Genomic DNA, 10,391 nt, shown 5'->3' on the forward strand with positions numbered 1-10,391 from the left:
TATTTTGAATGAGAATTTATTACAGCCAGTAGTTTACGATACAAATCACCTTTCAAAAGCTCAGCTACCACCTTCCTGAACATGGCTGATACTCTGAGCACTGACACAGTAAAATGACATAAAACATAGGAATGCATTCAAATGTATAATTTCGATTTTTATCTATTTTGCTATTTTTTTTTCAACAAATTTTTATTTATGATCAAGGTCTAGTCAAACCATCTCCTAGACCTGGCAGAGTCAATTGTTTTTTTCTTTTTTTAAGAAATAATTTATCATTTTGCGATGTTTTCAGAGTTTTAGGTTTTTCAATGTTTAATATTTTTTTTTCTCTTTTTCCCTCGGTGAAGCAGGTTTCAAACGCTTATTCTGGAAGACAAAACACAAAAACATATTGAAGCTTACTCTGTAGTTCATTAACCTATGATATCTTTTATTATCTGTGTTATCTACAACTCATATCGCGAGAATAAAACCGTTCTCACACACACAAACCTACCTTAGACGCTGGGAACACCAGCAGGGGTGGTGGACTTTTGAGCAGCCTCCTTCGCCTGGTGTGCCTGAAGCACAGCAACAGCCTCATCCACCTGAAACAACAAACCACCTCAAGTTATTATCACTGCATAAAGAGCAAACACGTGTCATCCTTAATAAAATCCTTAATGACAGGTCAAGCAGCTTGTGAGAAGGGGATCTGGATGTTGCCCTGGTCATTGACAGTCTCTGAGTCAGGTGTGCACAGAGATAAACCAGCGCTAACAGATTAGTCATTAACTGACCTTTGAGCGCAGCGACTCAGGTGACTCAAGCATGTGAAGAAGCTCTGAGTTGTCGATCTCCAGCAGCATACCGGTGATCTTGCCTGCCAGGCTGGGGTGCATGTTCTGGATCAGGGGGAACAGACGCTCACCTGAGGAAAAAAAAAAGTCAACAACCTTTTAATATACCACCAATGTTCAATGCGAGGTTAAAAAAAGGACCCAATATGTTGAATAAATTATGTATTGGTTTCCCAAAAGATTTCTAGACATGTGGAGTACTAACCCAGCATCTGCTTCTGTTCCTGAGGGGGGGCGGCAGCCAGCATGGAGGCAGTCAGGGGCTCCTGTCCTTGGACATGGACAGCAGGCTGAGGAAGGGAAAAAAGATTTGAGTTGAGGAACAAGTTCAAAACAAATGTTTAAAAAAAAAAACTGACTGAACAACTATTTGTGTACATAGTCAATTTATCCACAGCGTCACTCACGGCTAGTGCTATGTAAATATATCCTTGGTCTAGTTCCAAAAACATCAATATAATTAAATAAAATTGTCATGACATGGTATGGTTTTGGATTCACTTTTGTTTTAAGAAGATGAATTAAAATTCAGGTGTTCTGTGGTTCATGGTTGAACTGTGGCTCTAGACTAGGCTGGTCATAACTAGGGAGATCAAAAGTAACGCATTGCTTTACCATCCTGTGATAATTCCCTCAAACTGAGAAAGTGAAAGTGGATGGAGGTCTCACCTGCTGCATGGGGACCTGTGGCTGGGAGGCCATGTGCTGCTGGGGGTTGCGCACACCGGCAGCATATTTGTACTGGGGCATGGCACGCACTGGGGCAGCGGTGGCTGAAGCACTGGCAGGGCGCTGGCTGAGTGCCTGGGTGGCTGAGGTGAGGAAGGGGGAAAAAAAGGGCACGTTACCAAAAAAAATCAAGTGCAAATTAACACAGGGACAAAATATAAAATATAGCTGATTGTTATTTACTGAAAAACTAAAAAAAAATACTCACGCATACGCTGGGAAGCCATCATCCGTGGGACCTGGGTGTTGGCGGTGGCGGTGGGGCGGATGGTGTTGAAGGTCTGAGGCCTGGGAGCTGACGGGCGCATAGCACTGGGCATGTTCTGGAAGTCTGGAGGGAGAGAAAATAATTCAGGAGCCGTTTATTAGTAGTTCTACGTTTTAAAAAAAGGGAGAACATCAAGTGACTTAAAGATCACTTAATGTAATTATGAGAAGCAATTATTTTCCCTCAAATTATACCTGGTGCCGATCTTAAAAGGTAATGAATATTTCAACTTTATTGGGCCTTGAGAGCAGATCGCACCATTATGCATTAAGAGGAAGTAAAATACTTTGAATACACGAAGCTATATTTAACTGATAAATTATGAATCATTTTCTTGATCTACAGTGAAATGGTGATGCTGCGTTAGCACTTACTCTACAGAAAAAACAAAACGAATTCCAACTCTAATCCATGTTATATCCTGACGGTAGCAGAAATAAATGTTCTGGAGCGTATTAAAATAAAAATGCAAAACAAATCATGGATAAATCTGGCAACATTGAAGCTCCCCAGCACGCTCCGCAGCATTCTTTGGCCAACAGGGTGCAGCTCCTCGTGTACGAGAAGTAACAGGGACAGGAGGTACGGTAAGTGTGAGAACTAGTATGATCAGCAGCAGCAGAGTTCAAGATTTGGGTTTGCAGCGCTAAACGGTCTCTGCCACTGTCACTGAGGCAACCAGAAATGTCACACAGTACTATAGAGGCAGCAACAACTTCATACAGAATGTGCAAAAATACTGGTTAAAAAGATGAGAAGAAATATGGGCACTTACGTTGAGGGCGCACTCCTTGAGTGGCCCAGCGGGGTCCTGGGCGAAGCTGGGCCAGCTGGTTGGTCGAGTAGTACGCGGCACGGTTCTGGGCCTGAGGAGGATGGAAGATTTTACTGCCTCGGACCTAAAGCATTATGAATCTTATGATCCACTTGACCAGAACGAAATATTGTCTGATATTGAAATATTATGTGACAAATGTAAATGGCTCACCTGAGGTATGGCCGCCATGAAGTAGCCTGAGGGTGGGGCAGGCTGGTACGGGTTGAGGACAGGGTTGGGCACCGCGCGGACGGTGGCCATCCTCTGCATGTACTGGTTTGTGAGATGGGCCTGGCGCTCCTCCTTGCGCTGGGCCAGGGCCACGTACAGTGGCTTTGTGGCAACAATACGTCCATTCATCTCTGTCACGGCCTTAGTGGCCTCCTCGGGGGAAGAGAAGCACACAAAGCCAAAGCCCTTGCTGCGGCCGCCCTCCATCATCACCTATCGGAGGAGAAACTGATTTAGCATTCCTTCCAGCAGCCTGATTTATGACCGTACAAATACATAATTGATTTGTGATCAATCAAGTGTTGAATTTACCTTAGCACTTGTGATGGTCCCAAATGGAGAGAACTCTTTACGCAGGCGCTCATCATCAAGACCGTCATCCAGGTTTTTCACGTACAGATTCACACCCTAGTAGATGAAAATTAACAGTCAGAATGTTAAGTCATGAACAAGTCATATCAATTCTTCATCTTGTGTCTATATATCCGGAGTCAGTCTAGTCGAGTGGTTTCGGATGGCAGTACGAAGCACAAACCTGGTATCTGGTCATGCGATCTTGTTTCATCTGTTCAAATTTGCGCTTCAGCTCGTTCTGGCGCTCTCCTTTCTTCTGTGCACGGCCCACGTACACTTGCCTGCCGTTCAGCTCTTTGCCATTCATTTCGTCTACGGCCTGCAGAGGCAAAAGCAGAAATACACTGAAACAAGCCTAGCTGATATTGATTCGAGACCATTTAGTGCCAAGTAGGTGGATGTTTAATATTCTCAAGACTGAATATAAATGAAGGAGGCCGTGTCCTCAAACAAACATGGAATTGATCCTCACCTTCTGTGCGTCTTCGTGGCGCTCAAAGCTAACGAAGCCAAAGCCCTTGGATTTGCCGCTCTCATCAGTCATAACCCGGATACTGAGTGCAGGTCCTGCAAGACAAACAGCTCATAAATGCACGAGTTCCTGATACATAGTCAACATGATATTTTAAATCATGTCGCCCGTGGCATCTCATCATAATCTTACCATATTTACCAAATAACTCCTTCAGTTTCTCGTCGTCCATGTCCTCCCCGAAGTTCTTGATGTAAACGTTGGTAAACTCTCTGGCGCGTGCTCCGAGCTCAGCCTCCCTCTCCTTGCGAGATTTAAAGCGTCCAACAAATCTGTTGGTCAGAAGATATGAAAAATTTAGTGAGGGGGGGGAAAAATAGAGAGACAGAGAGACAGAACTCAACACTCTGAAGTCATTTTCCTGACTACCATGCCATACCACTCAGGTAACTTGCTGAATCATCAAATGACGGCCATTATAAACCACTCAGAGCTATTCAGGGGCACCACTGCTACGCGTTTCTTTATTTTTCTCGTCCAGACTATAACCATCTACAGTGGGGGAAATACTTGGCTTTTTACATCTGCAGCACCACTTAACCACAGACGGATACCAAAAATATTATTTAAATAACACATTTTAAGTTGAATACAGTGGATGAGCAGACTTTGTGGTGTTAATGTGAGCTTTGGTAACATTATAGAGCATTTTGGGATATTGTAGAGGGGAACAACGGTGGCAATAGGGGCTGGAGGAACAACGTTAACATCTGGGGCTCTTGTGACTACACTTGACTGCTTCAAGCTGTATTTCCCAGAGCACAATATCACAAGGAAAACTCTTTCTACTCTGTGCAAAATACACTTATTTTACAAAAACAGAATCATTCTGGTCAGGATTTCTCAAACACATCCACAAGGAATGGAAGAAAGTCTACTCTAAACGCTGGAAGATCTCTGAAACCTGGCCTATCTCACAGGGATGTACAAACACCAAAAGGTCTGTGTGGTATGATTGACGGGTGAGTTTGAAGACAAGATGCAAATAAATACAAAACACAAACACGTATGAGATGCAAAACACATGTTAAACAAACTCAAGACACGCCTCAACACCGATTTATTTGATTGTGATTGTAGCAGCACTTACACTTTTCTGTCATTGAGCAACATGCCGTTCATTTTCTCAATGGCCCGCTCTGCAGCCTCGTGGGTCTCAAAGTGTACAAAGCCGTAACCCTTTGAGCCATTTTCATCACAAACCACCTTGGAAAGGGGGAGATTTGAGCACGTCAAAAAAACAATCCTAAACATCATGCATATCAGAACAAACACACACAATCTGATTCAGCCTTCTGTTATCTTTACTCATGCAAAGTAGTGGTCTGTTAAGCACTCAAGAGCAGATGCAGACACGCTGTGGAGCCTTACCTTGCAGGAAAGGATGTTTCCAAACGCAGAGAAGGTGTCGTAGAGAGCCTTGTTGTCGATGGACTTGTCCAGGTTCTTGATGAAGATGTTTCCCACTCCACTCTTCCTCAGTGAGGGGTCACGCTGAGACCACATGATGCGGAGGGGTCTGCCTTTGATTACATCGAAATTCATGGTGTCCAGGGCTCTTTCAGCTGAAAGGAGACAACAAAAATATTGAGGATGTGTTCACCTCTGGTTTGGATTTCATACAATGCAATAATCTACCTAGGAATAACTTAATTCATCCCAAGAGAGAAAATTATCGGTCAGTCAGCTCATCTATTAGAAGAATTTAAAGTATTAAAAGCCTGATGGCTGTAAGTATAAAGGCTCTCCTGTACCATACAATGCAGGGCTCCAGACTGCCTCTAAATGGGGGCATTTTCCTCATAAAATGTGGGACTTGGCCCATGTGCAACCAATAAATCTGCTTCTTTCTTTTTTTTTCACTTAAACAATCTGATGTCTGTCATTACAGGTGACAAGCCAAGGAGTTATGGGGTTCATAAATGAAGAGGAAATGTTAATATTTGCTTTGCCAATCGGTTTGCAGTGTGCTCCCCTACATTTTCTGCTTGTGCTCCTGAAATTTTAAGTTAGGAGGCCACTGTGCTCCTAGTAATAAAAAAAATGTTAGTCTGGAGCTGCAATATTAAAAATGACAACATGACTCATGAGTGTAGTAGTATCATGACACAAATAAGACATATTCAGGACATTTTATAAGTGGCAACACACACACACGCCGTGGTTCACCATGCACGGTCCAAAATGGAGTAGTAGCATGGGTGGTGGTGGTGATGATGATAACACATCCATTTTTAAAAGCAGCCCACACACTCAAATACACGTGATAAAAATCAAACCTACCGTCAGCTGGCTGTTGGAAGTTGACATAGGCATATCCGAGGGATCGACGGGTGATCATGTCTCTGCATACTCTGATGGAGAGGATGGGCCCGGCCGGGCTGAATTTCTCGTACAGCATGGCCTCGGTCACGTCAGGATGCAGGTCCCCCACATATAGGGAGGCCATAGGGTAGCTAGGCGCGCTGGGATTCATGTCTGACGACGCGTGTTCACCGGCAATCCGACGATTTTAAGGGGTTATACCAACTATGTACTTGATTAACAACCGTCTCCCAATGGCGGCCGTCAAAAGTGGAATGGTTATTTGTCTTGGTCTCTTCGATATCTCCACGAAAATTGAGAGCGTAGCCACTGGTTACTGGGTATCCTACCGTTAGCAACGTGGGGCTACGTAGTTAGCTTGATTAGCAAAATGTCCGCGCGTGGCCTACTACCCGATGTGGCTCTTCACAGCTACTAAGCGGAACTGCCGGGTGGTGAAACGGCGCAGATTTGCTCTCGTTAACAATGATAACTGGAATGACAAAACCCTTCGACAGGGGAGAAATGTGTTGGTTTAACAATATAACTGACTAAACGTTAATCACACGCGGCTTTTCAACAATGACGCTAACTGATCAACGTGCTAACGTTCCTCTCGTTCCGTTCTTTCGTTCTTTTTTCGAAGGCAGCGTCTTCTTCTTCTTCGCGTTGCGTAGGGTTTGGCAAATGAAATCCTGCTTCACCGATTTTTTTTGTTTTTCTTATAAAAATATGTCTGCGTGTGCGCTCTAGCTTTTGGTTTGTTTCATAATAATAAAATGTGTGCCGAGACTAGCTCCGGAGCACACCCTACGCAGACGGATTACGGGAATGAAAGGAAGGTCGGTAGAGGTTGTTTCCCGATTCCAGTCGAAACTACTGCGCGGCGCGTTCACCGCTGAAGTTGACGTCATACATCTCGCGATATTTCATTTAATTTAAAAAAGTTATTTAATGTTAGTCATTAGTTCTTATAATACATCCTTAGTCAAATAAAGTATCAGTAACTCAACTCTATTTTACTTTTTTTGAAACATAAGGAATGTGTCGGCGACCATGAAAGTGAACTATGATATCTTCTGTCGTGTAAACTCGTTTTTAGTTTTTTTCAACTTATCATCTGTCATAAAATGATAATCAGGAAAAAACTATAGATACTAAAAAATCTGTAAATGTGTGGTGAGATATACAAAGAATAAACACACATTTTAATATAAAAATTAATAAACAAATATAAACATTTAATTATAGCATTTTCATTTTGAAAAGATAATGTGAAAATGACTGAAAATGCTTATTATTAAACTTACATTGATTTATTTTTTTGCCTTATTCGTTTCCTTGTTGCTTTTTCAAAATAAAAAATAAAAAAATACCACAAGGTCAATCTACTGGCTTCAGGACAGGTTGGCTGCTCTTACCAGTATGACTGGTCACATGTGAATCCTGTCTTAGTAATACCTTTTCCCATGTAGACAACAGGAAGTAGACACTGTTCACACCTGGCCATGGGTTTGTTTGTTTTGGTAGGCAATGACATTTGGGGAGAACGGTTCACAGTCGAGTTGGTGGTTGGTGCCTACCTACCCACCATGAGCTTGGTCCCTCTGTGACATGGTGGCTGAACAGGAATGTGGACTGCCTGCTGAAATCCCCTGTGAACTTGCGGCCTTCAGCCTGTCAGCAGTTTCCCTCAGCAAGTTTGAAAACAGATGAAAAGATAATGGAAGGTGCACAGACACACACACACACACTAGGCTGCACAGGGCCACATTCTTTTAGTAGTGTGTATGTGGATTTGTCCTGGACCTCATCCGTCACAGCCATCACTTCCAGGCAAAACCCAGCCTCTTGTTTCAAGATGAACCTACATGTATTTACACTTCTCTACAGTGGTTTCCATGTATCTTTTTCTGTGGTGTTACGTAAAAATTTTAACATTACCACACACTTATTTTCTATTTTCTTTACTACTGTATTTCAAATGTAAGCAGAGAGCATTGATTTCCTCAGCTCCCTCCTGTGTCTAACACACTGACAACATAACCATCTGTCAGTCAGTTGGCAAAAAACAACATCATATGGAAATGCACTCTAATACAGTCTAATGTCTGAGTCTGAGTTCTCACTTGTTGATTTGAATGTGTGATTGTGATATTGTTTACAGCTTGTGTGTTGTGAAAGTCGCCCAAGATGTTGAGGCCTATTCTTGAGCAAGAAATACTGTCGTCCATCTTCTTGGTTGAAATCTTTTTAGTTTTTTCATGGCAGCTGTCAAAACCTGCTCAGCTGACCACTGGGGCTCAACGAGGAAAGGTTTTCTTTGTTATGGACTTCATGCCATGCACCAGCAGATATCTAGACCAGTAACCAGATATTACAGTGATAAGAACTTCACACTTGTCAATATTTTCAGTGCACATGTTGTCGAAAATTATGATGCTTTTGCAGTGCAAACAGAAAATTTAGGGGCAAAAATCGACTTGCAAAACAAAGATTCACATTTCTTTTTCATTTATGATCCTCACACACCATGGCCTGCCACCTGACAGATTTGAGTGTTAGAAGAAAAAAAAACAGCCAATTTACTGGTTGCACATTTGCCAGTAGATGAAAAATTTACTTGCACTGTCTCAAATTTGAGCGGCAAAAATAATGCCCCCATTTAGGATCAGTCTGGATTAGTTTATACAGCAATACTGCATAATCTATTGAGTAAAATGGATCACCGGGTTATCTCAGTTGGTAAACCAAGGTTTAGATTTAGATTTATTTTTGCAAAGTTAAAAATACACAAGTAAAAGGAACAATTTGATAATTTACAATGCTGGAAGAGGCGAAAACTCAAAGAGCTTATTAGATGCCTCCACCTACAATGAAATGTCATACAAAAAAGATAAATAGATAAAGATACATGATAATAATAAAAGAAAAACTAAATCTAAAATTCCTACGTCATCTATTGTGTGAAACGGATCATCAGGTTACCCCAGTGGAAAGGGGAAGTGATCAAAATGTCAGACAGGTCAGTTACATGGATGTATTATAATAGATCCAGGGTCAGTTACCATCATTTCCCTCCATGTGTTTTGGTCCCGCTCAGACCCTGCAGCTCTCAGCAGGTGGGCGGGGCGCGAGGCGCGGCGTGGCGTAGCGCGAGAGCCTACCAGCAGGGGGCAGCAAGGAGCAACACTACACCACTACACATACCGTACACAAGTCTGTCGCTAAAAAAGATTAAGTCACAGTGTATTATTGGGTAATGATGACTACATAGCGGTGGCTGGTTGGATGAGACGCAAAGGCTGCTGGGAGTTGTAGTGCAATGCAGTCAGAGGAAGAGGACGTGCTCGGTGTCATAGACGCTCTGTGTGTAACATACTTGTGATAATAACATCTGTAACGTTACAGCTGCTCTCTTGAGGTGTCAGCCTGTGTGTCCCTGTCATGGCTGTGTTTTCTGGGTTGGGTTAGGAGATGAGATGGCACTGCAGCTCCACATTCCTCCGTGACAGGCTCACAGCGCCTCCTCCTCCTCCTCCTCTCTGTCCGTGGCGGTTGAGCGGACACACCCAGAGGGCTCAGTCGGTCTGTACATGGAAAGTTTTTAGCTTCTCTCTCTCCCTGAGCTGTTCAAACAGTGGCAATGAAGCAAACCGACTGGCTTCTTGCTTGTGGAACAAGACATAAAGGTTATGCTAGCTTGCATGCGCCCTGTGAAATTGCCCCCCCTTTTTTTTAGTCCCTCTTCAGGCTTCTGCTGTGTGCGCTCTTTCCGATTAGCTTAGCCTCGTGGATGTGAATGAGACTTTGCATGTCTGCAGTCTTGTGGAGTTCAGTAGATTCAAGGGTTTTATATTTTCCTGGGTACAAAGAAATCTTTTGATTATTCTACTAGGAAGAAGAAGAAGCAGCAGTCTGTATGGTGTGTAGGTCAAGGAGGATGTGTTACAGAGGAACAAAAGGCCTCATTGACAACAGCAGAGTATTTGCATTGGAGACACTGACTCAAGCTGGTGGTGTATTAAAAAAAGAAAAAGAGGGAGGACTGTCGGCCTCCACCTCAGTGTGACTCACTTATTCTTGTAGAGCACATCACAGAAAATAGAGCTAAGGGTTTAAAAGGTTGCATGATTTACCACCACCCGTTAATTAAAAAAGCCCCACTGGTTTTTCAGGATATATTACCACTGCAAAGAGATTAAATCTCTTATGAATTATAGATGACTGGAAATGGTACAACCAAAAAATAAAAAAACACTCCAGGGCTGTTAGACGATTTGGCTCCATCACCTAAAAACAGACAAGACGACA

At 42.8% G+C, this 10,391-nt stretch overlaps 1 protein-coding gene across 4 annotated transcripts; it reads right to left on the bottom strand.

The window, feature by feature from the left end:
• Positions 1 to 6,923, bottom strand: LOC310999073 (polyadenylate-binding protein 1A). 4 transcript variants are annotated; one of them, XM_083989382.1, is made up of 15 exons: positions 6,057 to 6,923; positions 5,145 to 5,338; positions 4,864 to 4,979; positions 3,915 to 4,045; positions 3,714 to 3,808; positions 3,423 to 3,560; positions 3,200 to 3,295; positions 2,828 to 3,100; positions 2,615 to 2,738; positions 1,780 to 1,902; positions 1,512 to 1,654; positions 1,048 to 1,132; positions 783 to 913; positions 500 to 590; positions 1 to 369 (listed from the first exon to the last, which is right to left on the bottom strand). In XM_083989382.1, the coding sequence occupies exons 1-14, from the start codon at positions 6,247 to 6,249 to the stop codon at positions 501 to 503; spliced, it is 1,932 nt and encodes a 643-aa protein (XP_083845508.1). In that variant the 5' UTR covers positions 6,250 to 6,923; the 3' UTR covers positions 1 to 369; position 500. The 4 variants fall into 4 exon arrangements, with proteins under 4 accessions (XP_083845508.1, XP_083845507.1, XP_083845509.1 ...); XM_083989381.1 differs by having other exon boundaries at positions 3,906 to 4,045; XM_083989383.1 differs by having other exon boundaries at positions 2,615 to 2,705; positions 3,906 to 4,045; positions 6,057 to 6,922.
• Positions 6,924 to 10,391: the final 3,468 nt, after the last annotated feature.

This window comes from Trachurus trachurus, assembly GCF_905171665.1.
Source record: "Trachurus trachurus genome assembly, chromosome: 16".
Lineage (NCBI taxonomy): Eukaryota > Metazoa > Chordata > Actinopteri > Carangiformes > Carangidae > Trachurus > Trachurus trachurus.